This window comes from Littorina saxatilis, linkage group LG17, assembly GCF_037325665.1.
Source record: "Littorina saxatilis isolate snail1 linkage group LG17, US_GU_Lsax_2.0, whole genome shotgun sequence".
Lineage (NCBI taxonomy): Eukaryota > Metazoa > Mollusca > Gastropoda > Littorinimorpha > Littorinidae > Littorina > Littorina saxatilis.
This window is the reverse complement of record NC_090261.1, coordinates 30,320,894-30,345,677: the sequence shown is the minus strand read 5'-3', so window position 1 is coordinate 30,345,677 and position 24,784 is coordinate 30,320,894. Positions and strand designations below refer to the sequence as shown.

The following is a 24,784-nucleotide window of genomic DNA, read 5'->3' as shown; positions in this document are numbered from 1 at the left end:
CTCTTTCTCTTCTCTGCCTTGTATACACACACAGATGCTTTTATAAAACATTTTTAATTTATATACATTTAGGTGTTTATTTTTACTATGATTCCGATACCAGCCCATTTAAACTGGAAACAAGTTGGCCAATAGAATTTTTTTTTAAATCAGAAGTTCAGGCATAACATCAGAAATGCTGCTTGTAAAATGCTGACATTAAACTCTCTCTCTCTCTCTCTCTCTCTCTCTCTCTCTCTCTCTCTCTCTCTCTCTCTCTCTCTCTCTCTCTCTCTCTCTCTCTCTCTCTCTCTCTCTCTCTCTCTCTCTCTCTCTCTCTCTCTCTCTCTCTCTCTCTCTCTCTCTCTCTCTCTCTCTCTCTCTCTCTCTCTCTCTCATATCATATGCTCTGTATTTGCTCTCTCTTCCTCTCTCTCTTGCCCTGTCTTCCTCACACTCTCACAAACATATACACATATTTGTATCAATCTATACACATATATATACATGTACCAGAAACGTAGGTATCCTGTGATTTCGGTTTAAAAACAGTCCAGACAGCGCCATCATTGGTTTTGCAAAGAAGGAATATATTAATGCTGCAGCATAATGCTGAATTTATATCACAGCCTTAAAGAAAAAAATGCTGGTTTGGTAATATCTCACACATGCTGCAATAAGAACAAACACAGCCTATTGGAGAAAAATTCTTGTTGGTGTTTTCTGCTTTGCGTTGAATTCTTGATGACAAGAAGCAGTTTGGGATGAACAGAGGATCAACAATCTGAACCATTCATAGCCTTTTAGAAACCAACATCAAAACGAGCAAACAGTCGTCTATGACAGCAGTTTGACTACAGTTAAACTGCACGTGTACATTCACTAATTTATACTGTACTCATACTTCAGAGAAAAGATCTGAAGAATAAGTCAAAGGAGTTTGTCTGTTCTTTGTACCAGCTAGTTTCTGCAAGTTATGTTTGCATGTTTACATCATGTAAGACCACAACAATTACTATTTTACAACAATAAGTCACATTTCTTGCAATGAAGAGGCACTGATTTTGTAAACAGGCAAACATGATCGTTCTGTATAATGCTGATTAGAATAAAAGTATAGTTTACTCAGTTTTCTGTCATAGCGAACCTATTAAACCACAACGCTTTTAAATTGTGCCTTGTGTCAGTGTCACTGTTCACAACACAGGGAGTATTCTCCAACAAGATACACTCAAAATGAGTGTTAACACCAACCACAAAGTCCATTCATTCTAAGTCTAACATTTAGGTAAATTCCCAAGGGCGGGGATGTAGCTCAGTCGGTAGCGCGCTGGATTTGTATTCAGTTGGCCGCTGTCAGCGTGAGTTCGTCCCCACGTTCGGCGAGAGATTTATTTCTCAGAGTCAACTTTGTGTGCAGACTCTCCTCGGTGTCCGAACACCCCCGTGTGTACACACAAGCACAAGACCAAGTGCGCACGAAAAAGATCCTGTAATCCATGTCAGAGTTCGGTGGGTTATAGAAACACAAAAATACCCAGCATGCTTCCTCCGAAAGCGGCGTATGGCTGCCTAAATGGCAGGGTAAAAACGGTCATACACGTAAAAGCCGTGGGAGTTTCAGCCCATGAACGAACAAACAAACAAACAAAAGGTAAATTCCTTTCCACAATTAAATGGCACACATTGAACCACTTAACGTATCACTGATAGTGATACATGTACACACATATATCAACAGATCAGTTCTGAACATACATGCCCTTCTGGTGAGTTTCCATGACGAATGAAAAGTAAAATAACACTATGATTTTGAGACGGTGATTTTGACTGGCTGTGGTTGTTGTTGTGTGCCTTTGGCTGAGCCTGAGTGGCTTGCAGATTGAGCACTCTGTACCCTTGATGCCATGTACGCCACATCTTTACGGTCGTTCAAGTAATCCTGCAAGGAAGAAAAAGCATTGTGTTACGTCATTCAAACCTGCCCTGACAACCATCTGCCCACAGGGATCACCCTAAAGTATCCCTGACAATTTGTTTCCCCGTATAATTCACCTTTTCATAGCGACTAACTGTCCATAATGACCACTTTTTGACGGTCCCTTGTGTCTTTATTACCCCCCGCGGGTTAGGGGGAAGAATTTACCCGATGCTCCCCAGCATGTTGTAAGAGGCGACTAACGGATTCTGTTTCTCCTTTTACCCTTGTTAAGTGTTTCTTGTATAGAATATAGTCAATGTTTGTAAAGATTTTAGTCAAGCAGTATGTAAGAAATGTTAAGTCCTTTGTACTGGAAACTTGCATTCTCCCAGTAAGGTAATATATTGTACTACGTTGCAAGCCCCTGGAGCAATTTTTTGATTAGTGCTTTTGTGAACAAGAAACAATTAACAAGTGGCTCTATCCCATCTCCCCCCCTTTCCCCGTCGCGATATAACCTTCGTGGTTGAAAATGACGTTAAACACCAAATAAAGAAAGAAAGTGTCTTTATTGACAGGTTCAACTTTATAGTTCTGTGTGGCGCTGGTTGTCACTCTTGTTTGTCAAAACATACAATCAAGACTGCAAAAAATTCAGCCCTGCATTTTAAAGTGAGGAAGAAGACACAAACAGTGCGCGTTTGTATACAAATGTCATAAAAAAAAAAGCTACAAGACAATGACATTAGAAGAACAGAAAATGGTGAGCGCCTGTAAATGATTTTTAAACCAATACTCCAAAAGACACACTCACACACAAATTTCCGCAAGATTTAAGGTTGTATTTCATTGCACTGCATCTATTTTACTCCAAACAAATTCAGTTCTCAGTAAGGTTTCAACCTTTAATATAAAACAGTTGGAATTGTGTACAGAATAATTTATTTATGTATGTTTTTGTGAGGCACTTAGGATTTGTAGGCTGTTTTAGGATTTGCGCCATATAAATATTCTCATTATTATTTAATATAAAAGCACTATCATCTTACTGTAATACTGTTGAGAGTTTGTACTTACTCTAATTTTTTTAAGTTTCTGGGGCCATTCTTGTGAGTCAGGTTGTCCAGCTGTACTTTGGCACTTTTCAAATATGTTGTCAATGGCCATGAAAATCACTCCGAGCTCTGTCCGCTGAAAGCACAGACACAATTTATATGTTTTCTGTAAACTTACTCAAATAAGGTTTACAATTTAGCACAGAACAATACAGTATGAAAAACACACATAAATGGACTAATGAAGTTACAAACAAACCGATTAGATATGTCACTATAATGAGCTTGATAGCAAAGATCGAGATGTTCCATGATATGGTGAAATATGAATCTACAGTATGTGAAAATTGTACTTTTTTTTTTAATCAAAGTTAAAACCAAGTTAAAACAAGATTTTAAGCAAAAGTAACACACATGCACATGTGTGTACACAAACATGTTTACACACACACTTATTCACAAACACACACACACACACACACCGAGTCAAACATGCAGTCAACATGCTTACACACGCACACAGAGTCAAACATGCAGTGTTTACCCGTTGTCTCATGATTCCTTTGGTGTTACCAAACTTGACTTCCAACTGCTGGTTTGCTTCTAACAGACTTTCTTGTTGGCCTTTATTACGAGCTAGTGTGCTGCTGTCCGACACCTTTGCCTTTGCATGCTCTTGTTTCAGGTGCTCAAGCTTATTCCTCATTTTCTCCAGCTGAAAGCAAAAGTAACAAGTAAAATGAATGGAAATTTTAACTTTTCTTTCAGACGAACAATTTGTAACATCAATGTATCTTATTTTCTGCTAGAAGTTTTCTCTCCATCTAAAAGTGTCCGTCGCGATATAACCTTCGTGGTTGAAAACGGCGTTAAACACCAAATAAAGAAAGAAAGATCTAAAAGTGTGGAACAAGCTTGGTTTAAAATCATTCTAAAATTCTTGTCTTCTTTAAATCCTTTCTCTAATCTAATGATTTGGCTAAAATAGAATCAAAGTTTTACGCAATGGCTATGTTTATATAAAAAAAAGACAATGTGTTTCTAACAAAACTACAGATCAACACTTTTATTTGTTTGATAACAAGTTCCAGTAACATCACGACAAATCTGTACACACTGTCTAATTTCGTTAGACATCTTGGACTGCAGGGGGGGGGGGGGGGGGGGGGGGTGGGGGGAAGAAAAAAAAATTAAATATACATATATGAATAGAATAAAAAGGATAAAACCTCATAGAAAGATCTAGCATTTTCCCAACTATAGCCTGACTAAAACCCAATGGAACAGACCTCATCCTGCATGAACTCCACATTTTCTATGAGATCCTTGTTGGATTCGCTCAGTGTTCGATGTCGCATCATCAACCCTTTCACCTTGTCCTCCGATGAGGGCAGGTAATCTGTACACACATATGCAAATTGTATAGAAGTAACCATAAATGAAACAATGTGTTCACAAAATGCTAAGATTTGGTTGGTTGGTATGAGCTGGTCTCTGTCAGTAAGTTGGTAAGTTTGTTTAGGCCAACAAAAAAAATAGTCTGTTTACGGTAACCCGACCGACCCTATTTTTTTCACGCGACCCTAGACTTTTTTTTTGGCATTTGGGGGGAAAAAAAAGAAGAAAAAACAATAACGTAAAAATATGGTTTTTTGGAAGAAAAAAAAAAAATCCCGACCTACCGACCCTATTTTTTTGGCCTATGTTACCATAAACAGACCTTTTTTTTTTTGGCCTTAGCAACATACTTTATGTTTTTCAAATCTTGCTTTATCTTATTCATTATTCAGACGTCATCTTAATTTGCTACCCTGTCTTATATCTCCATGCACCCCGAGCACTCCCATTCATTTTAACAAAGAAAGAATTTTTTTTCAAAAAGTACATGTAGTACAATGTAGCACATTTTTGTGTTAGCAGTAGTTTTTGTACGTTATGTTAGCAAAGGGGCATGCAGGGTAAGAAAATGTGTGTAATAGTTGTGCATGGGAATGGACAACTGAGCTATTAATTGCTGTGGTTCATGCAAGTGTTCAGTGGATCTAGAGAATCTAAACTTTGGTTTCATGATCGAGGTGAGTTGTTGAAGCAAAGTTAGTTACCTTCTGGCATGGCTTCTATGACTCGCATCAGATATTCTTCAAACTTTTTGTACTTGACCATCTTATTAGCCAGGTATTCATGCCTGTCAGACAAAATGACACATGCATGGTCAGTGAGGGTAAGAAATGATGTATGTGCATACATGCAGGCAAACATACACAGACAAAGCATGCACGCAAACATGAGCACATGCACAAACATGAGCACATCGTCAGTGACAGTGGCCTTCGAAGACCTCGTAACTTACATTTTCCCGATTTTCGGATTTTTGCATGGTTCCGTCCCTTGATTTTTTTCCTGTCATCTGTGAAAAGCTTGTAACTCTATCTATTTTGCAAAGGTCTTTTTCCCCTGATTTTAAAAACCTCGTATTGCCGTTGGGTGTTGAGACATTAGCGACATTAGCGGGAAAACCTTGTATTGTCTGTTTGAATCCCTGCGAGTCTGTTGAAAATCCTCGTAATTGTTCCTTAAATTCAAAACATAAAAGTTCAAAACAAAAAAGTGAAAACCTCGTATCTACACGTTTTGATCTGGTGAAGAGGAATTTGATTTTTAAAACACTCATTATCTCAGAACTATGATTTTGAAGATACGAGGTCTTCGAAGGCCACTGACGACATGCACAAACATAGACATATGTATCCATACAGTAATGCACACAGACATAAGCGATCATACAAAAAAGACACGCATCCCTGCATACACACAAACACATCCCCTACAAACACATACACACATACAGGAAGACGCACATGTATCAGGGCAAATGGAGCACTCCATGCACATGCATGCAAAAAGGGCAGTTCTCACATTATTGTTTGCGTAGCTACAGTTTGCTTTGCAGGTATAAACTTAAAGTAAAATAAGTGTCCTGAAAACATTTTACAGAAAGAAAAAAAAATGCAATTCCATCAGAACTATTTACATTGAGGACAAAAACATTGTTTAACTCACCTTGCATTCAGTTCTTCCAACTGCTGCAACAGCATGTCATATTCGCTGGTCTTTTGTTCCTTTATCTTCACCTCCTGCTGGTATTTCTGAATCGCTCGCCGCCTTTTTGCTTCATTTTCCTGAATGAACTTCTCAAATTTGCTCACTCTGTCTTTCATCTGAAATTGCAAGGGAACAATGGTTAGACATGATTTACTGACAATAGAAACAACGGAAAAGGCAAATCCAAAAAAATAAAAATAAGGCCAGAATCCTCTGTCGGTATTAATACACAAAGCAGGTTTTCACCTGAAAAGAAATAAATTACATGTTCATGCACATTCTGAGATGTTTTTCCTTTAAGGACCACATACAGTTGTTATAAAGAATATAACTCTGTAAAGAGGGGGGAGGGGGTGTCTTTTTTTTCCCCAACAAAATTTCTCTGAATGACTTTCAGAAAAAATTGATAAAAAGTCTTCAATGGACTACAGTGGAACCCCCTTTTAAAATCTTCATAAATCTGAGAAAAGCAGGTCTTAAAAAGGAGGGAGTCTTAAAATGGGGGTAAATTAACAGAGGTTCTGAATAGACAGTCCAAGAAAACAGGGTCTTAAAAAGGAGGGAGTCCTAAAAGGGGGGTTCCACTGTACTACTGTATCTAAAAATGAATCCATATATAGCACACTCAATAGTTTTGCCAAAAAAAGGAAAAATGTACAGTGAATTCTGCCGCTTTGCATCAGTATTTTTTTTTTAAAGCAAACAACAAATATTTAAGAAAAAAATGAATATAATTAAATAACAAGTCGCGTAAGGCGAAAATACAACATTTAGTCAAGCTGTCAACTCACAGAATGAAACTGAACGCAATGCAATTTTTCAGCAAGACCGTATACTCGTAGCATCGTCAGTCCACCGCTCGTGGCAAAGGCAGTGAAATTGACAAGAAGAGCGGGGTAGTAGTTGCGCTGAGAAGGATAGCACGCTTTTCTGTACCTCTCTTCGTTTTAACTTTCTGAGCGTATTTTTAATCCAAACATATCATATCTATATGTTTTTGGAATCAGGAACCGACAAGGAATAAGATGAAAGTGTTTTTAAATTGATTTCGAAAATTTAATTTTGATCATAATTTTTATATTTTTAAATTTCAGAGCTTGTTTTTAATCCAAATATAACATATTTATATGTTTTTGGAATCAGAAAATGATGAAGAATAAGATGAACGTAAATTTGGATCGTTTTATAAAAAAATTTTTACAATTTTCAGATATTTAATGACCAAAGTCATTAATTAGTTTTTAAGCCATCAAGCTGAAATGCAATACCGAAGTCCAGCCTTCGTCGAAGATTGCTTAGCCAAAATTTCAATCAATTTGATTGAAAAATGAGGGTGTGACAGTGCCGCCTCAACTTTTACAAAAAGCCGGATATGACGTCATCAAAGACATTTATCGAAAAAAAGAAAAAAACGTCCGGGGATATCATTCCCAGGAACTCTCATGTCAAATTTCATAAAGATCGGTCCAGTAGTTTACTCTGAATCGCTCTACACACACACACGCACAGACACACACACACACACACACACACATACACCACGACCCTCGTCTCGATTCCCCCTCTATGTTAAAACATTTAGTCAAGTTTTGACTAAATGTAAAAATGATACCAACGACTCACCCTCTGTTGTTTCTTCTGCACCTCAACCTGCCGTTGCGAGCACGCCTCCATGCGAGCTCGGAATTCATGTCTTTTTGCTTCAAGTTCAACATCTACCCTCTCAACCTCTACCTCCTTCTTAAGCAGAAGCGTACTCTGAAGGGTGTTATTCCCAGTCTCGATGAGCTTGTCCCCCGTTTCTTTGACCACTGGGAAGGCGGCAACGTCATCTTCGTCCTCTCTGCGATAATGATGGAATAGAATGGATTATATATTTCCAGTGATTAAATGCAGATGCTGGTCACAAAGAAGATATCCACACCATAGTTCTCAGCAAATGAAATGAAGGATGCTCTCCACAGAACAGATATCCACATTATAGTTTATAGTTCTCAGCTAATAAAATGAATGATGCTCTCCACAGAACAGATATCCACATTATAGTTCTCTGCTAATGAAATGAAGGATCATGGATGCTCTCCACAGAACAGATATCCACATTATAGTTCTCAGCTAATGAAATCAAGGATGCTCTCCACAATACAGATATCCACATTATACTTTATAGTTCTCAGCTAATAAAATGAAGGATGCTCTCCACAGAACAGATATCCACATTATAGTTCTCAGCTAATGAAATGAAGGATGCTCTCCACAGTACAGATATCCACATTATACTTTATAGTTCTCAGCTACTGAAATCAAGAATGCTCTCCACAGAACAGATATCTATATCCACATTATAGTTCTCAACTAATTAGATAAAGAATGCTCTCCACAGAACAGATATCCACATCATAGTTCTCTGCATATCACATAGCCTGACACAAATAGCCTGCATTTAAATTCTTTATGGTGTTCACATAAACTTTAAAAAAAATAGATACACTTAGCTCACAGAAAGATTTTTGTTTGTTTGTCAATGTGTCAAATGTATACATGCATGCGTCATTGGGATGTACCTTAAGTCATTATCAAGTTCTGTCTATTCCTCTCCTTTTGTTTTTGTCTTACTTTTTTGTGGTCTACATAAAAGGGAAGTCAAATGTCTGTGTTTAGAGGTTTAGGCACACAAAGGTCTTGCAATATGTTGTAGCACATTGGTTGTTGTCAAGTTGCCGCTGTGTGCGCACATGTGTGTGTGAGTGTGTGTGTGTGTGTGTGTGTGTGTGTGTGTGTGTGTGTGCTTTTTTCTTCTTTTCTTTTTTTAAACTGATTCATCTTATTTTATTTAGATATTCTGTTACGTATAGCTTGTGCATGACAGAGTTACAAACACTAATTCAAAAAGAAATAAAACAACAACAAAACAAACAGCAGTCAAAAATAAACATTGTATTCAATTATCTCCCTTGTAAAATCACGGCATCAACTACTCTAACACATCTTGGTTCAGGCGTATAGGAAACCAAACGATCGAATCGTAATCTTTCTAGCAGATTAGCTGCTAAATAAATAAATAAACAACTCTCCCTCCCTGTAATAAAAAGACTTATCTGCCGGCTAACCGCTTTGCTGCGTGCGTGTTAACACTTGGCCGCCTACTGTGAAAACAGCGTGCATGATTTATGTACTTTAGTTCTCAGTTGTAGAGCGACCGTGCTTTACCTGTCGTGCAGCTGAGTGACGAAGACACTGCGCTTGTCCGTGTTGAGATCCAGCTTGTAATCTCTCGCAGCTGACATTTTGTTGGTTAAAATTCGGTGCTTTGGGCAAACACCTCCAAAATCGAACACTTTCAAATCTCAGTCGCGAGCTCTAAGGTTAGAGCCGCCATGTCTAAACAACTCTATGCCGATAGAGCACCTTGGCGACTGTCACATGACTTCCGGGCACTCGGTCAACTTTCGAGCAGACGACGCCTTCGCCGCACAGTTTTAAAACGTGTTGCACGAAACACTTTGCATCAATCGGAATTTGTTATACCCTTCCTTTTTTTCACAGACTTACCACACGGGTGGGGAACTGTTCCGCACCATTCTCGTATGGAGCGACGTGTTTCGGTTGTAGATAGTCGCTATTTTGTCACTTGCGCCTTGAGTCGCGCGCGAAGCCAGTAGGTTGGTCCACAGGCGGAAGGTATCGTCCACTGGACTACTACAGGGGCGGACGAGGGGGGGGGGGGGGGTGCAGAGGGTGCACGTGCACCCCCCTCCAGCAAAAAAAAAAATTTGGAAAGCTGATTCTATGACCATTTATAAGTTCAAATGGCACCAGATGGCACCATTTTGCTTCTTTGAGCCTGTTTTTCCGGGGGGGCATGCCCCCGGACCCCCCTAGCAAATTCGGGCGCTTCGCGCCCATCACATTCACTTTCGATTCAAAGTGCACCCCCCCTTACAAAGCAATTGATCCGCCCCTGTACTACTATCACAGAAAGTCTTTCTGTGATAGTAGTAGTCCAGTGGACGATACCTTCCGCCTGTGGTTGGTCACTGACCGTGAGTCAGACCCTTCTCACAATATCTGGCGCATCGTGTCACAGGATGGCTAGACTATGATTCTTGTGTTATGTAATTTCTACTGATGCAGGTGTGTATTTCTTGAGCGGTAAAAAAAAAGGGGGGGGGGGTTGTGTCAATGTTGAGGGGTACGACGGCAAAAAGCTCTTTATTTCAGCAAAGACCCAGTGGATTGCTTCAACACTGTTTTGAGGATCGTATGCAGCGGGGTATATAGTGCAAGGCCTTCTTTTTAATATGTAGCAAATACATAATCCCAGTGACATTTCAGATTATCTATTTCTCTAATCAAGAGGAAAAACGAAGAACCAGAACATACAAGTAAGTTCTGGAACCAAACTTACGAATGTTCTCAGGCCGAAAGGGGGCAACTTAAGTCAAAAAGTGTTTTCAATATCCTGATGTTTTCAAGTTACGAATGATTAGCAAGGGAGGTCACTAATTTCCCCAAGAAGTTACTTTTGGAGGTTTTCTGTCAAATTTGTGTTGTATTTGTTTTTGTTTTTTTATTGAGAATTCAGAAAACTTCTGTGTGATGGTTCTAGAAACAAATTCCTAAGGGCTCTGCTTATATCCCAGGCGAAACTGGAGTCCTGATCGCTAGTACAAATATATACAGAATTTGTATATTTAACCACTAAGCCCATAATGGTGTAGTTGACAGTATTTTCCTGAACATAAATGTGTTTTCAAATACTTCAGAGGGGACTGACTGCTGAGAATCAAATGGAATATCTAAAGATGTGGACACTGCAGAGAACGGTTTGAATCTTTGAGAGATGCATATGCACACGCTATAAAAGTGTTCATGAAGAGATCTTTCGAAAGACTTCAAGATTTACAAGCCATAGGGGAAGGGCTCCTAATATGGACCGGCTCCTAATATGGACCACCTTCTGTTCTGACAAACTAACGGCGCTAGAGCGCTCAAAAAAGTTTTATTTGCTGTATTCACCCTCTCTGGATAACTTGCACATGTCAAAACAGTTGCAAAAACAGAAATCTCAAAACCGTTAGGCTTTTTCTCTTTTTTTCACTTTTGGCAGCGTTCACTCTAAATTTGCCGCCTAAAACGGACTCGTTTCTGTCCACAGCCAAAACTTTTATCACACAAACATTGCTATATATGACAGCTAAAACCGTATTTGTTACATTTTAGCAGTGTTGACCCCGAGTTTGTACTGCAAACAAAAAATAATAGCAAGTTCAAGTTTAAGTTTTATTTATTCCAATGAAACCCCGTGAGGGTACATGGAAAATTAAAAAACACAATAAAAACACATTTCATTCAACACCAAATAAAAGGAACTAAAACAAAAAGAAATCAGACTATGTACAGAAAAGGGAGTTGAGGGGTGAGGGAGAGCAAAAACAATACAAGAAACAATTCAACAATAATAATAAATATTAATAATAATAATAATAATAATAATAATAATAATAATAATAATAATAATGATAATAATAATACAAAAAATAATAAAACATTACAAGTGCAAAGTGATTACATACATTTCTTTACTATGGGAAATGGGGGGAAGGGAGAGGGGGGGGGTGATGGGTGGGTTAACATAAGGACAAAAATACTATTACAAACAACACAAAACAGATAACGGAATATAAAGCTAAAAGAGAATTAAATTTTACTCGCTTCTCAAACAGTCCATGACAAGTGTCATGAACTTTGCGAGTTTTAGCAATAAACTCTTTTTTGTAGTGGAAAAAAGCTCTCTGAATTTAACTGAATAGCAAAATCTCAAAGTATGTGCGAGTCCCCTAATATGGACCACCTTCAACAAATCGAAGAAATTAAAAGCTAAAGGCTATTTTCATTCATTCATTAGGAAGCTTGCTGGAAATAACCTATAACTAGCCCTCGAGATTTAAAAAAAATGCAACAAAAGTCCTCTTTTCGTGGAAGTTGATAATTTCACTTATTTTCACTCTGTTTTTGATAAGCTCCTTTAGTTTCCTGGTGTGTTTCAAATAATGCTCTCATCAACCCGAAACAGATAAATCTGGAGCATATTTTAATTAGGCTGACTTGTACACTAAGTTGTATCATGTTATTTTAAAATATAGGGGGCTTTTTACAGTGATTCGTGAAGGCCGCTTCACTGGTCCATATTAGGCGCCCAGGCTCCTAATATGGACCCTTTGTGATTTTTTCTGTATTTAATTTTTGCTGAATGTCTATCAAAGCTATTTCACTCTAATTAGGCCTAACGGTTAACCTAAGAGAGAAGGACTACCAAACACAAATTGAAACTTCGTCGCAAGAAAACAAGCTGGTTATCACCATGAAACAAAAAGGGGTCCATATTAGGAACAAGAAACAATTGACAAGTGGCTCTATCCCATCTCCCCCCTTTCCCCGTCGCGATATAACCTTCGTGGTTGAAAACGACGTTAAACACCAAATAAAGAAAGAAAAAATGTGTTCCTTAGAATCTGCATTTTCATTTGATATAAGGCTCACTGTGTATGACTGGATCAAATACGTCATAGTCGCTAGTGAATAAAGCAAAACGGTGTTTTTTACGATTGACTCGATCGAAGTACATACTGTTGTGCCGTTCGGGGAAACATCTTTCTTTTGTCGCTAATGTGTTTACGGACTCACTGGACTATCACTCACGGACACAAAGACATACACGCCTTTCTCTCTCCATTCCGTCCACAACAGATATGACAACAGCAGGAGATATAACTGGCATAGCATATTTATTCCTGTGTCTCTCAGTCTTCCCTCCTCCTCTTCGCCAACCGACCAAAGCCGGTGGCTACAAGCCACAACATACAAAGTTGACTACATCTCGTCAGTTAGTGGAGCACACTACAAAACATGTCCACACTCGTCTGTGTCTCTCAAAGTGCTCTTTCACACTCTAACATGTACACACATAATTCAACTTTAGCTATCTCGAGTAACAGGGAGGGGGGGGGGGGGGGGTAGAAAAGAACCACAACTGAAGCGCCCAGCTATGACACGCTCCTTTGATCCATCAGTATCACTAAATTCAAAGGAATTCACACCCTCTTGACAAACCGCCGACTCCCCCGAGATACCCGGCAGTCAGGCAGACGGCACGTTACATAACGACCACCTGCGGGCCCAACGTACCTGTTTACGGCGGCAAATGCCTGTGACAAGTGCACCGCCCACTTCAAAAGAGATAAGGAACTTGCTTCACCCAAAAGGGGACTGTTAATTGCCTGTAGCTGGCTGGACACGGCTAGCGAATACCAGCACTTTTAGTTAACAGATAATGAATAGACACAAAAACACAAACTCATCGGCAACAAAGACTAACTGGACAATGACAATAACTTTACTCTATAATTGGTGACACTGAGTTCACCCTGTCACACTGTTACTAATTAGAACCTGGCAGTGAGGAGGGTAGGCTATCACCGCATCAGTTGGCCCATATCCTTATATACCCCGGCGTGTACTACACATGCTTGGGTTTGATTATCTGCTAGAGGAAGTTGATATTTTGGAAATCATGTTATTAAATGCAAATGGTGGCCATAATTGCCTTAATATTTTGCTGATGTCATTTCCTCAGAGCTGAGACATCACCGCCTCAGAGATTTTTACGCATGGAACCTCTCCCACACCGTGATAAGGCCAAAAAAAATATAGGTGTGGTTACGGTAACATAGCCAAAAACAAATAGGGAAGGAAGGTAGGCAATCACTTTTTTTTTTAAACTTTTTTTTGTAATGTGTACAAATTAAACCTACTTGACAGGGAAATAAGTGTGCGACTCGGGCGATTTCGCTTTCATTGCATTTTCTGCACTCGTTTTCTTGTTTTTGTGTGGGTTTTTTTTGACAAATGTAATAAAAAGTTATAGGGTCGGCCCCTAAAAATAGGGTAGGTCGGGTTACCGTAACCACACCTATTTTTTTTTTTAGGCCTAACATACTGCTTTTGCAGACACGGACACAAATTCCGACCTTTGCACACTGTGGTTAGATAAAGTAAAATAAAAAATAAATAATAAAAAAACGTGAAACAAATTCCAATGAATGAAAAGCCCAGAACGACAAGCAGACGAACAGATTTTATGCAGAAAGGCAGGCAGGTACACGGATTGAAAGTCAAACAGACTTATGGTCGGACGTACACACACACAGACGGACATACATAGAGCTTAATTAGAATGGTCCAAACATAAATATTGTTTTGTTGTTTTGTCCGAGTCGTCAAGTAGCACAGACGTTTTACGAATTGTTTGGAAAGTGTGTCTTTTGGAGTTTAGAGGCACAGCTTGCCCTTTCCATCTAAAACATTCGACTCACCATCTCTAGCAATTTTGTGAAAGAATAAGGACATCTCTCTACTTCGACACGTATCGAACATCAACAGCCTGGGTGAAACTTTTTTGTATGAATTAATTTCATAACGGACACTTGCTGCAATCTGTGAAATTAACTCATCAACAAATTCTCAATCTGCACATAAAGCAGTGCCGGGATGTGCTATTTACGATGTTGATTCTTTTAAAAAGAATACCACCGTGCACCAAGGGCACCCAGGCTGTTCATTTTTGGTATGTGATCAAGTGGAGGGATGGTCTGATCCCATGTAAAAACCCTGACCAGATCTGAGATGGCGAGGCGAACTGTTTTCACGAGGCGGAGTGTGCCTTCAAGCACGGTGTTCTCTCTGTGAAAAGGGGGTTTCCAGGCTGTAACAGTAAGCTGGCTTCCGCAGCGACTACAGCATTATCTACACAGATAACAATAACAATAACATTTACAAAAAATATTTTCCATTAACACGAAAACACTAACATGGGTAATTGTCTAAACCTGCCTTTCAGCTAAATGTAGGCTACATTTTAGAGAGAAAAAAATACATCAAATACGGCAATAACACACACACACACACACACACACACACACACACATCAGTACACACACACACACACACACACACACACACACACACACACACACACACACAGTATATCAATATCAACAAGCACACATGCGGTCCCTAAATCATTGTGTGCACCACTGAACCTGATGTTACAGTGATATTACAGTATTAATTTAAATCACCATTAAAACACAATCTTTTACATGTAATACGTCTACAAACTCACACCACATCTGACATATCACAATACGAAACGAAGTTGACGGAAGTCAGCAGAGCTTGCGAGAAACTGACGCGTGTTACACGAGCAAAATCCGGAAGGCCGCGGACGTAAAAATCAAAGTAAATAGGGGAACCTTCGCCAAAGATAACCTGAAACACAACAAAAGCATTATTTGAAGATTTATAAGAACATATTTTAAAACAATCCCCTCAAAAGTCTTTTTCTATGAATGTGAAATGTTTTATGATGCTGAATTTTCGCCCCAACGGGGGAGTTTCTTCAGGCCGATCGATGGAGTATGACTGAATGGATGGTGCAGGGGAATGAATCCATATCACAAAGTGTGGCTGTCTGTCTGTGGTCACAATAGCACAGTGATGGCAAAAGGCAGGACTAACTTAATTAATGTGCATTGCACATATGTGCACCTCAGTTGTTGTTTCAGTTTTCATTCAATCCGGCCTTCCTCTTTTGGATTTAAAAACCTAATGCATAGATCCCAGAGAGTACAAAGCTAAGGGTCATGCTCATATGCACTATGCAAAATAGAATTTAAGCAACTTGTATCGCTGAATATGCGTGATTGCTTGCCGTGTTCGTGGAACTTTACAGTGTTAAGAAGCCCAATGATATCGGCAAATTGTTGCCAATATCGCAAAATGGGCAAAATTTCGCCAAATCCGCGAATTCGACAATTATGTGTGTTGATCCAACATTGGATTTTCTTTCTTTAGGCAAACTCATATGTTTAGCCGGCTGGCCGGTGTCACGAACTGAAACCTGAACTGAACAATCCTTCTCATTGCGGTCAATGCGCATGCGCCAATCTTGGACTTAAAAAATTGGACCCTTTGACCGAACGAACAATGGGTTAGGGTCAGGGTTAGGATTAGGGTTAGGATTAGGGTAAGGGTTAGGGTTAGGGTTAGGGTTAGGTTGTTCACGACCTGATTAATCTCCCCATGTTAGCGCATGTGCATTGACCGCAATGAGAAGGATTGTTCAGGCAGTTTTCAGTTCGTGACACCAGGATTACACAAGAGCGCATGTTTGTGTGCGTTTACTCGTTAAAAATAAAAGGGATTCTAATTAAAATGAATCGATACATCAACGTTGTTTTCATTTTTAATCAAAGCGCGGTCCCGTAGAACAATGTATGTCTCGATCTGTGTAAAACGTCATATTTTGGTCAAAAATACAAAATAATTATGTATCATGTTCGGCGCAACATATATCAATGAATTAATTATCATTGCACAAATATTTTAAAATAACAATGGTTCCATGTAGGAAAACTTACCATTATCTCGCGGGAGAATAGCCATACATAAATCGATAGGTCGAAAGTCTGTCCAGCATTCATACTAAATGAATTATCGTATACGTATTCCTCCGCAGATTGGATTCCGTTGACATCCGTATAAGAATATGACATTTGGTTGGACTTGGCCAAATTAGGCGAGTAGGTATTCCTGAAGAAAAGTTGCACTATCGGTTCCTGCGAGGCTGTATTGAACTGGAATGTCATCCTAGAAGAACAGAAAAATATTTGTTTTGAAGCATTCACGTTGAAGTTATTGAAAAAGAAAGGAAACAAAATTGCACTATAAAAAGGAACGTTATCCCGGAAGAATAGAAAAAAAGAATAGAAAATAGACGAATTCCGGAAATAACTCTATCGGGTTTGTATGGGTTGTGAAAGAGTGAATACCCTTGCCTTTTACTCGGACAAACAATGGAGAGGCCAATCACTAGCGAAGGGGGGGGGGGGGGGGGGGGGGTGTCGGAAAATGTGTTTTTGAATTATTTTTTCACAAGTCACTATATTAGAAATCTGCGAAAGTAATCGTAATATATTCCAAGTCTACACATGAAGAAGTTGGAACGTTGACTGTTAGATTGTCTCCAAGGGCGGGGGTTGGTATTAATCCATGTAAAACCCTGGCCATATCTGAGATGGTGAGCTGGACTGTTTTCAAGACAAGGACTCGAGTGTGCCTTAAAAAAACTCAGTTTCTACTTAATAGCCTACCAAACCATTGTCTAGAGTAGTACACACTTCGGAAGCGCTGGAAAAGATGCTAGAATCTATCCATAACGTAAGTTATAATTGAGAAAAGAAAAAGTTATCACGAACTGGTCAGGGCCGATGAACACGCCCCTGAAGCAGGCTTGCCATCTGTCAAATAATGGCTCTGGCAAAGGTATGTTCAGTGGCGTGGGCACCTGAAAATACAATCGCAGCAGAAATAATAGATGATTTAAAGGCTGCCCTTTTCGTAGCGTTCATTAATTAATTCATATTGTTTACATGTGCCAATAATGTTATAAAACTGTACCTAAGGGGATATACTAACGAGTGGCTGTAGCTTTCGAACACAGAAAAAATTGATTCAGTATTGCAAAGTGGTGTTGATAGTGTCGAATGTAAACAGAACAGTCTCAAAGTGAAAGTGGATGTTTTCCGGAAATTGCGAAGTTAACAAGAATACAGAAAAGCGCGCTTTCCTACTTAGCACAATACGCTACCGCGCTAATCTGGCGTGTCAATATCACTACGTTTTGCACGTGGAAGGTGAGCGATTTCCTTCACGCGGGGATTGACGAAGCTGTACTGTCTGTGTTGACGGTCTAACAATAGCCCAAGTCCTGGAGAACTGTTGCTAAACATAGCAATAAATTTTATAAAGAATTAATTATTTTTCGTAATTGGTAAGGACTTCAAACCTCAAACTTTGCAGGAAGCTTAATTTATACATCCCCGCAACGATTGGAAAAGCCCTGGAAGTAATTAAAATTATCAAATAGGACTATGTCAGCCTTTAATGTTTGGTTGAAACGTACACACACACACCCAAAAATCAACACAAAAACACACACTCATTCGCTCTCTCTCTCTCTCTCTCTCTCTCTCTCTCTCTCTCTCTCTCTCTCTCTCTCTCTCTCTCTCTCTCTCTCTCTCTCTCTCTCTCTCTCTCTCTCTCTCTCTCTCTCTCTCTCTCTCTCTCTCTCTCTCTCTCTCTCTCTCTCTCTCTCTCTCTCTTGCACTTTTTTTTTCATTTGCAGACGAATATGGTATGCATCTATTGTATTTAACATGCCCCTCCCCGCTTTATAGGTATAATGTACACAGACCTTTTTCGAATGAAGGGGCTTAAATAAAAATAGATACAAAATATTTTAAACAAACACACACAAAAAACACATTTAGATGTGTGATGACCTTTGCAATGTCTTGCGTGTGTGTTAGATTTTCTTTCAAATGCAATGTATGGCTTAGAGCATAATATAGTGTTGCGTCAGTGTAATCTGCTCTAAATCACAAAATTCACATTTGATGAACTCGCAATTTTCCTCCATGCAGTGCATTTTGTGTACGTATAATATGTTCTTAATTTAGTTGTCTGTTAAAAATGCAGAATTTGTATTTTCTGTTTTATCTTTTATCTATTTTTTTTATTTTATTTTTTAAGTTAGTCCCTCTTTAGGGCGAGGGCTGGATGCTCTCTCTCTCTCTCTCTCTCTCTCTCTCTCTCTCTCTCTCTCTCTCTCTCTCTCTCTCTCTCTCTCTCTCTCTCTCTCTCTCTCTCTCTCTCTCTCTCTCACACACACACACACACACACACACACGCACATACACACACAAACACAGGTGTGGGCAGGCAGGCAACCAGATAGGTAGATAATTATATGGGTCGGTAAGTATGTGATACAGAAAACAGGGGGGGGGGGGGGGGGGGCACATACACACAAAACACCAAAGAGCAGATCCTTCAGATGATTTTACCGGAAAAATAAACGAGGTTTGTTTGCACTCTCCTTGAGGAGGGCTCCACTGAAGGGACGGTAAGCAGGTCACGATGTGGTTCTGGCTGGCTGGTAACCATAGAAATTGGGTGAGGTCACAAGTCAAGGTCGCAGTGTCACCGGGATTCCGTCCCGTCATGGAGTCGACGACCACTCCAGCCATAATGCTGGACGGTTCTGGACACGTTGGCACTGCAATAAGGCCTAAAAAAAAAATAGGTGTGGTTACGGTAACCCGACCTACCCTATTTTTAGGGACGACCCTATAACTGTTTATTACATTTGTCAAAAAAAACAAAAACACACAAGCAAACGAGTGTAGAAAACGCAATGAAAGCGAAAGCGCCCGAGTCGCACACTTATTTCCCTGTCAAGTAGGTTTAATTTGTACACATCAGAAAAAAAAAGTTTAAAAAAAAAGTGATTGCCTACCTTCCTACCCTATTTTTTTTTGGCTATGTTACCGTAACCACACCTATTTTTTTTTTTGTGTGTGTGGCCTAAGTTGAACGTGTTAATAGTTTGAAGGCCTTCTCGTGTAAACTGTTTGGCTCACCGTCTCAGATCTGCCCAGGCTTTTAGGTGGGGTAAGACCACCCCTCCGCTTGGACACATACCAAATAGCAGCATCTTAGCTACTTTCTGTCACTGCAGGGTGGAATATTTTTTAATGGTTTAAACAAATTTTTTCAACAATTCCAACTTTGCGCAGAAAGTAGTCCGGCTGTTGATGTTTAGTATGTGTCCAAGTGGAGGGATGACCGTATCCCATGCAAAAGCCTAGCCAGATTTGAGATGGTGAACCTAATGGTTTCTGCGCGAAGGAGTGTGCCTTAACTTAGTTAAGAAAGAGCATTGTTTGATGAAATGCTATACAATGGCACTACTTGGTGAGTTTTTAATCAAAACTCCAAAACCAAATAGACTGCCAACGTTCCAAAATTCAGAATCAAAACATTTTGTAATCAGTTCAAGACGTCAAAGTCCATCTTTACCAGTAAACGCGAAAGACAAAAAGAAACTATAGCCAAGACCAAGACCAACAATCAGCAACACTGGCATAAGTCTTTGGCCTTTTCCCCTGAAGGAAACAAAAATGTCAAGGCGTCCGCGAATTTTCAGCTTTAATTTACACTCGTCCATAAGTGATACGTTTTACCACTGTCGATCAAAACAAGCCTAGACGAGTCTGAGTACTGTAAGGGGGTGTAGGTGTGCGAGTATGTGTGGGTGGATGTGCGTTTGGATGGATCAGGACTACATTAGACTGTGAGTGTGCCTAATTACCTGCGTAAAGAAATGCTGAAATTTAACAAATTAATAATTGTTGTTGTTATTTGTCAATGAGTTATATTATGGTGTGACCTTGATTATTTTGAATATGTTGTGTTTGTTGAAGTTTGTAAATAGTTTCTCCACGCCCCTAGAGGTCCGAGAACGGATTAAAACCTTGAAACCTTTTTGTTTTGTTTTTGTGTGGGTTTTTTTTTAAAGCCTAGGTGAGGACATGACTAGGATTGGAATCAGATTTATTTCATCCTTGTAACACACAATACTGAACTATCCTCACCCCCATCCCAACTTATTTCTAAAAACCAATCGCATATGTTGTGTCATATAATTTGTTTCACCCCACCCCTCATCCCCTACCAACCCCCACCTGCTCATTTCCCTCACCTGATTCAGTACAGATGTGGTCTGAATTCTTTCTCAGGGGCAAACATATTTCTCTCTCGCCGCATGGTCTTGAAGCACAGTCATTTGCCTGTGAACAATTGAACAGCAATTAACAAACAAACAAACAAAAAAGAAGGGGGAAAGACCAAATAGGCAGATAAAAATGAAACAATCAGTCCCCAAATAAAACACCGACGGAATAGTTTCAAAAAATTCTCGTTGGCCTTTTCTGACTCACCATTTTAAAGGCTGCCATACTCGTAGCGTTCATTAATTAATTCATATTGTTTACATGTGCCAATAATGTTATAAAACTGTACCTAAGGGGATATAATAACGATTGGCTGTAGCTTTCGAACACAGAAAAAAATTATTGCAGTATTGCAAAGTGGTGTTGATAGTGTCGAATGTAAAAAGAACAGTCTCAAACGCCATCTTTGGTTTGGAAGTGACGTCAACGGTCTAAAAATAGCCCAAGTCCTATAGAACTGTTGCTAAACAATGCAATAAAGAATTAATTATTTCTCGTAATTGGTAAGGACTTCAAACCTAAACCTTTGCAGGAAGCTTAATTTATACATCCCCGCAACGATGGGAAAAGCCCTGGAAGTAATTAAACTAATTAAATAGGACTATGTCAGCCTTTAAACAGCCATCGTAAAGCCATGCGTTTTACTCTTTAACATTTTTAAATATGAAGGCGCCAAAAACTAGACAACAACAACAACAACACCAACACAGAAACAAAATACAAACAGAAAAGCTTCTCGCAATACATACCACGTCATCTCCGCTCGCTTTTCTCTCTTTCCAGCCGTCCAGCAAACCCAGCTGTTGGCCTTCGGTTGCATGGAGGACACAGTTATCCACACCGCTATCAGGGACGTCATTCTTGTCATAAAATGAAAACCGCACACACGGTTTCGAGTACCAACACAATCTTCGACATTGATGGTGATTCGGAACCCAATAGCTTTCCACAATGGTGGAATCTAGCAATGGATCCAATAGAGAGCATTGAACTTGCAAAAGCAAAAATGTACAAAAACAAACAATGCCTAAAAGTTTGGAAAAGGAAAGTCGTTGCACGACCATACTTGAAGGTAATAGGCTCTCTACCGAAGTATAGAAAGTTTACGTAATGTATTCGAGGTTTCTTTCGTCCTGTTTCTGCCTCTGTTGTTGTTGTTGTTGTTGTTGTTGTTGTTGTTGTTGTTGTTTTATTTCCTGTCTTAATTCCTGTCTTATTTCCTGTCTTATTTCCTGTCTTTCTTGCTGTCTTCGTTGTTGTTGCTGCTGCTGTTGTTTTTGCTGCTTTTGTCTTTTATCTCATGTGCCTTGGTCTCATCTCTTGTCTGTTTATGGTTTCACCTTCCTTCGTCTGAAAATTTTTAAAAAAAAAAGTGCAAAAGAGAGAGAGAGAGAGAGAGAGAGAGAGAGAGAGAGAGAGAGAGAGAGAGAGAGAGAGAGAGAGAGAGAGAGAGAGAGAGAGAGAGTACTAATCGGGTCTACCAGCGGTTTTACAAGACTGACAGGCGTGAGAAAACACAATACTGAATCGCTGCAGTCCGGAGGGGGAGTGGCTATGTGTTTCTCGGTATCAACCATAGTTTCATACCACAGGCATTTGGTATAAAACCGAAAGAGAAAATAATAGACTACTTCTCACATTTAAAGGCACAGTAAGCCTCCCGTAAACCATCACAGATACGGTCAGGCTTTTACACACAGTACAAACACCCTTTCATTTAAACACTCACCGATTGAGAACATCCTAGGTGCCCTCCGTAAAGAGCTAACAATTTTCAAAGAATTTATTTTTGCGTGGTTTATCTTACCCCTGAGCCATCGTGAACCCGTGTGATCCAGTTTCCCTTTTTCACAATGTAGTCGTCAGTTAGTCATTTGAATGCGACTTGATGTGAGCTTATTTACAATAGCACGTTTTTATGCACGAAACAAACGGCTGTGGTTCACAAGAACTCGAGCGATGACTTTTGACTGTTGAGAGGAACTGACGGCGATATGCATAAACCGTCGTCTGCTACGACCCTTGCGTGACCCTGCTTCCGGGCTTTTCTTTTTTCAAACTTTCACAACTTCGAATTGTACTGATCTTGTCTTGATGAAAAAAGAATTCTTTTATGATTAAAGAATGTTTGTGTAACAAGCTGTCAACTTATTATTTAGATTTTAAAAGTTAGGTCTAGCGCAAAAACGCACCACGGTTCAAAAACATTTTGATAATCATCGATTCACGGCTATCGCCAGTTTACATCGATAGAATAAGACCCGAAGGGAAGTAACTCATGTTTGACCTGAGTTCAGGATGGGTCCAAAAATATGCAAAATTAATTCTTTAAAAATTGCTCGCTCTTTACGTAGGGCACCGAGGATGTTCCCGTTTGGTGAGCGTTCACATGGAAGGGTGTTTGTACTGTGTGTAAAAGCCTGACAGTATCTGTGATGGTTTACGGGAGGCTTACCGTCCGGGCGTGATTTCCGGTATTATAAAAGCCGTCCAGCACCAAAACGAGGCGCCATTGTTGTAGAGGACCAAGTCCACGAAAATAAATTCTTTGAAAATTTCTCACGCTCGACAGAAAGCAGCCAGGATGTTCCCGTTCGGTGAGCGTTCAAATGGAAGTATGCTTGTACTGTATGTAGACGCCCGGGGAGCTCTGTGATGGTTTACTGGAGGCTTACTGTGCCTTTAATAGACGCTCTGGTAAGTTTATGAAACGTTGAATTGATAAGACAAAACGAAACTTTCACTAGATTTTGGAGCGTTGGCGGTCTCTCAGAAGTTCAAAGTAAAGTTCTCCCCGCTTAAAACCATCACCGGAGTAGTCCACCGCAGAGCTTTTCTGCCCTTGAAATCCGACAAGAGCCTTCTTCCAGTTGGATAAAAAAAAATAATTTAAAAAACAGTCTGCGCAAGGTGAGGATTTTCTGGTGCGGTTAATTTTGCACTGTTTAGTGTGCAGGAGCTCTTACCAGCACCCTCGTGAGATATCTTTTTAATTGTCGTTTCTAGATAGTAAAATATGCGCTGAAAACGGTCAGCTATCTGGCCACCTCGAAATAATGTCCCTGGTACCCTTTTAACGCTCCTGAACCACCCCGGGTGGCAATCTCGGATCGCAACAGAGAGTGTACCCCATTCCCGCCCAGAACCTTAACCATTGAAGATAGGAAAACAAACAGTGAACAAGAAAGATGCACAACACCCATGTGTACAATATATGTTCTCACATTTGTATAAAAATACCGATGACCTTGGAATTGATAGGCTATTTTGAGATTTCTGGAAAAAAAATCGCCAAAAACATGACAAATTGTCTTTTTTCTAGCCTAACCTATGAAAGATTAAAAGACAAGTATTGAAGACAAAAGATACAATGGGATATTGGCAACAACATCTGTTCTCATTGTTGTACAAAACTGTTGATTGTGATTGCATTTTGTTACTTTTCGTGGATTTCACAAAGCGTACCGATTAAAGGGCAACGCGTGTCATTCGTTCGAATTTCGTTCAACCGTTGAATATAGTGTAGCCGTGTGGCGATTTGACGTACTGTTGTTCATTTCTCTCGTTACCTACCCCAATTATTCCCCTTGACCATGCGTGTGTGTTTGTTCCGTGGTGTCGTGTATGTCGTTGTTCCGTGATGCGTGTATGTCTTTGTGCGTAGATGCTGCGTTTTAATTGGTTAATCCTTTAACGGGTGCGTGCGCATCCACCCCCGACAGTGCGAGTTTGGTCAGTCTGACCGGTGATTTCGAAGTGTGAAGACGTGTCAGTGCGCTTTAGCCTTGAGACCGGTGTTCTATTTGAAACAGTTCTTTGTGTTGGTGTGACATCTGTTAAAATACACAGGGGCGGATCAGTTCATTTTATGGGGGGGGGTTTCCAAAAGTATATTGTGAAGATATGGGTGTGAAGGCGCGAAGCGCCGAGCCGACGGCGCAAAGCGCCTAGCTTGCTAGGGGGGTCCGGAGGCATGCCCCCCCGGAAAATTTAGAAAAAAAGGATGCAAAATGGTGCAATCTGAGGATGAT

The 24,784-nt window shown here is 39.8% G+C and overlaps 2 protein-coding genes across 2 annotated transcripts in view; both read right to left on the bottom strand.

Annotated features, from left to right (window-relative positions):
* Positions 1-24,784, bottom strand: part of LOC138952025 (transmembrane protein 179-like) — a 180,955-nt gene that overhangs the window by 46,848 nt on the left and 109,323 nt on the right. The window lies entirely within an intron of this gene.
* On the bottom strand, positions 39-9,459 carry LOC138952021 (uncharacterized). Its single transcript, XM_070323596.1, has 8 exons — positions 9,268-9,459; positions 7,681-7,900; positions 6,016-6,173; positions 5,058-5,140; positions 4,245-4,354; positions 3,500-3,670; positions 2,978-3,091; positions 39-1,921 (listed from the first exon to the last, which is right to left on the bottom strand). The coding sequence occupies exons 1-8, from the start codon at positions 9,342-9,344 to the stop codon at positions 1,784-1,786; spliced, it is 1,071 nt and encodes a 356-aa protein (XP_070179697.1). The 5' UTR covers positions 9,345-9,459; the 3' UTR covers positions 39-1,783.

What these genes read in the sequence shown, in the direction of transcription:
- LOC138952021 (XM_070323596.1), bottom strand. Translation starts at nt 9,344, where the DNA reads ATGTCAGCTGCGAGAGATTACAAGCTGGATCTCAACACGGACAAGCGC. An exon ending in CATAGAAGCCATGCCAGAAG is followed by an intron (nt 4,355 to 5,057) that starts GTAACTAACTTT and finishes ATGTGTGTACAG; the next exon opens with ATTACCTGCCCTCATCGGAG. An exon ending in TGGAGTTCATGCAGGATGAG is followed by an intron (nt 3,671 to 4,244) that starts GTCTGTTCCATT and finishes TTTTGCTTTCAG; the next exon opens with CTGGAGAAAATGAGGAATAA.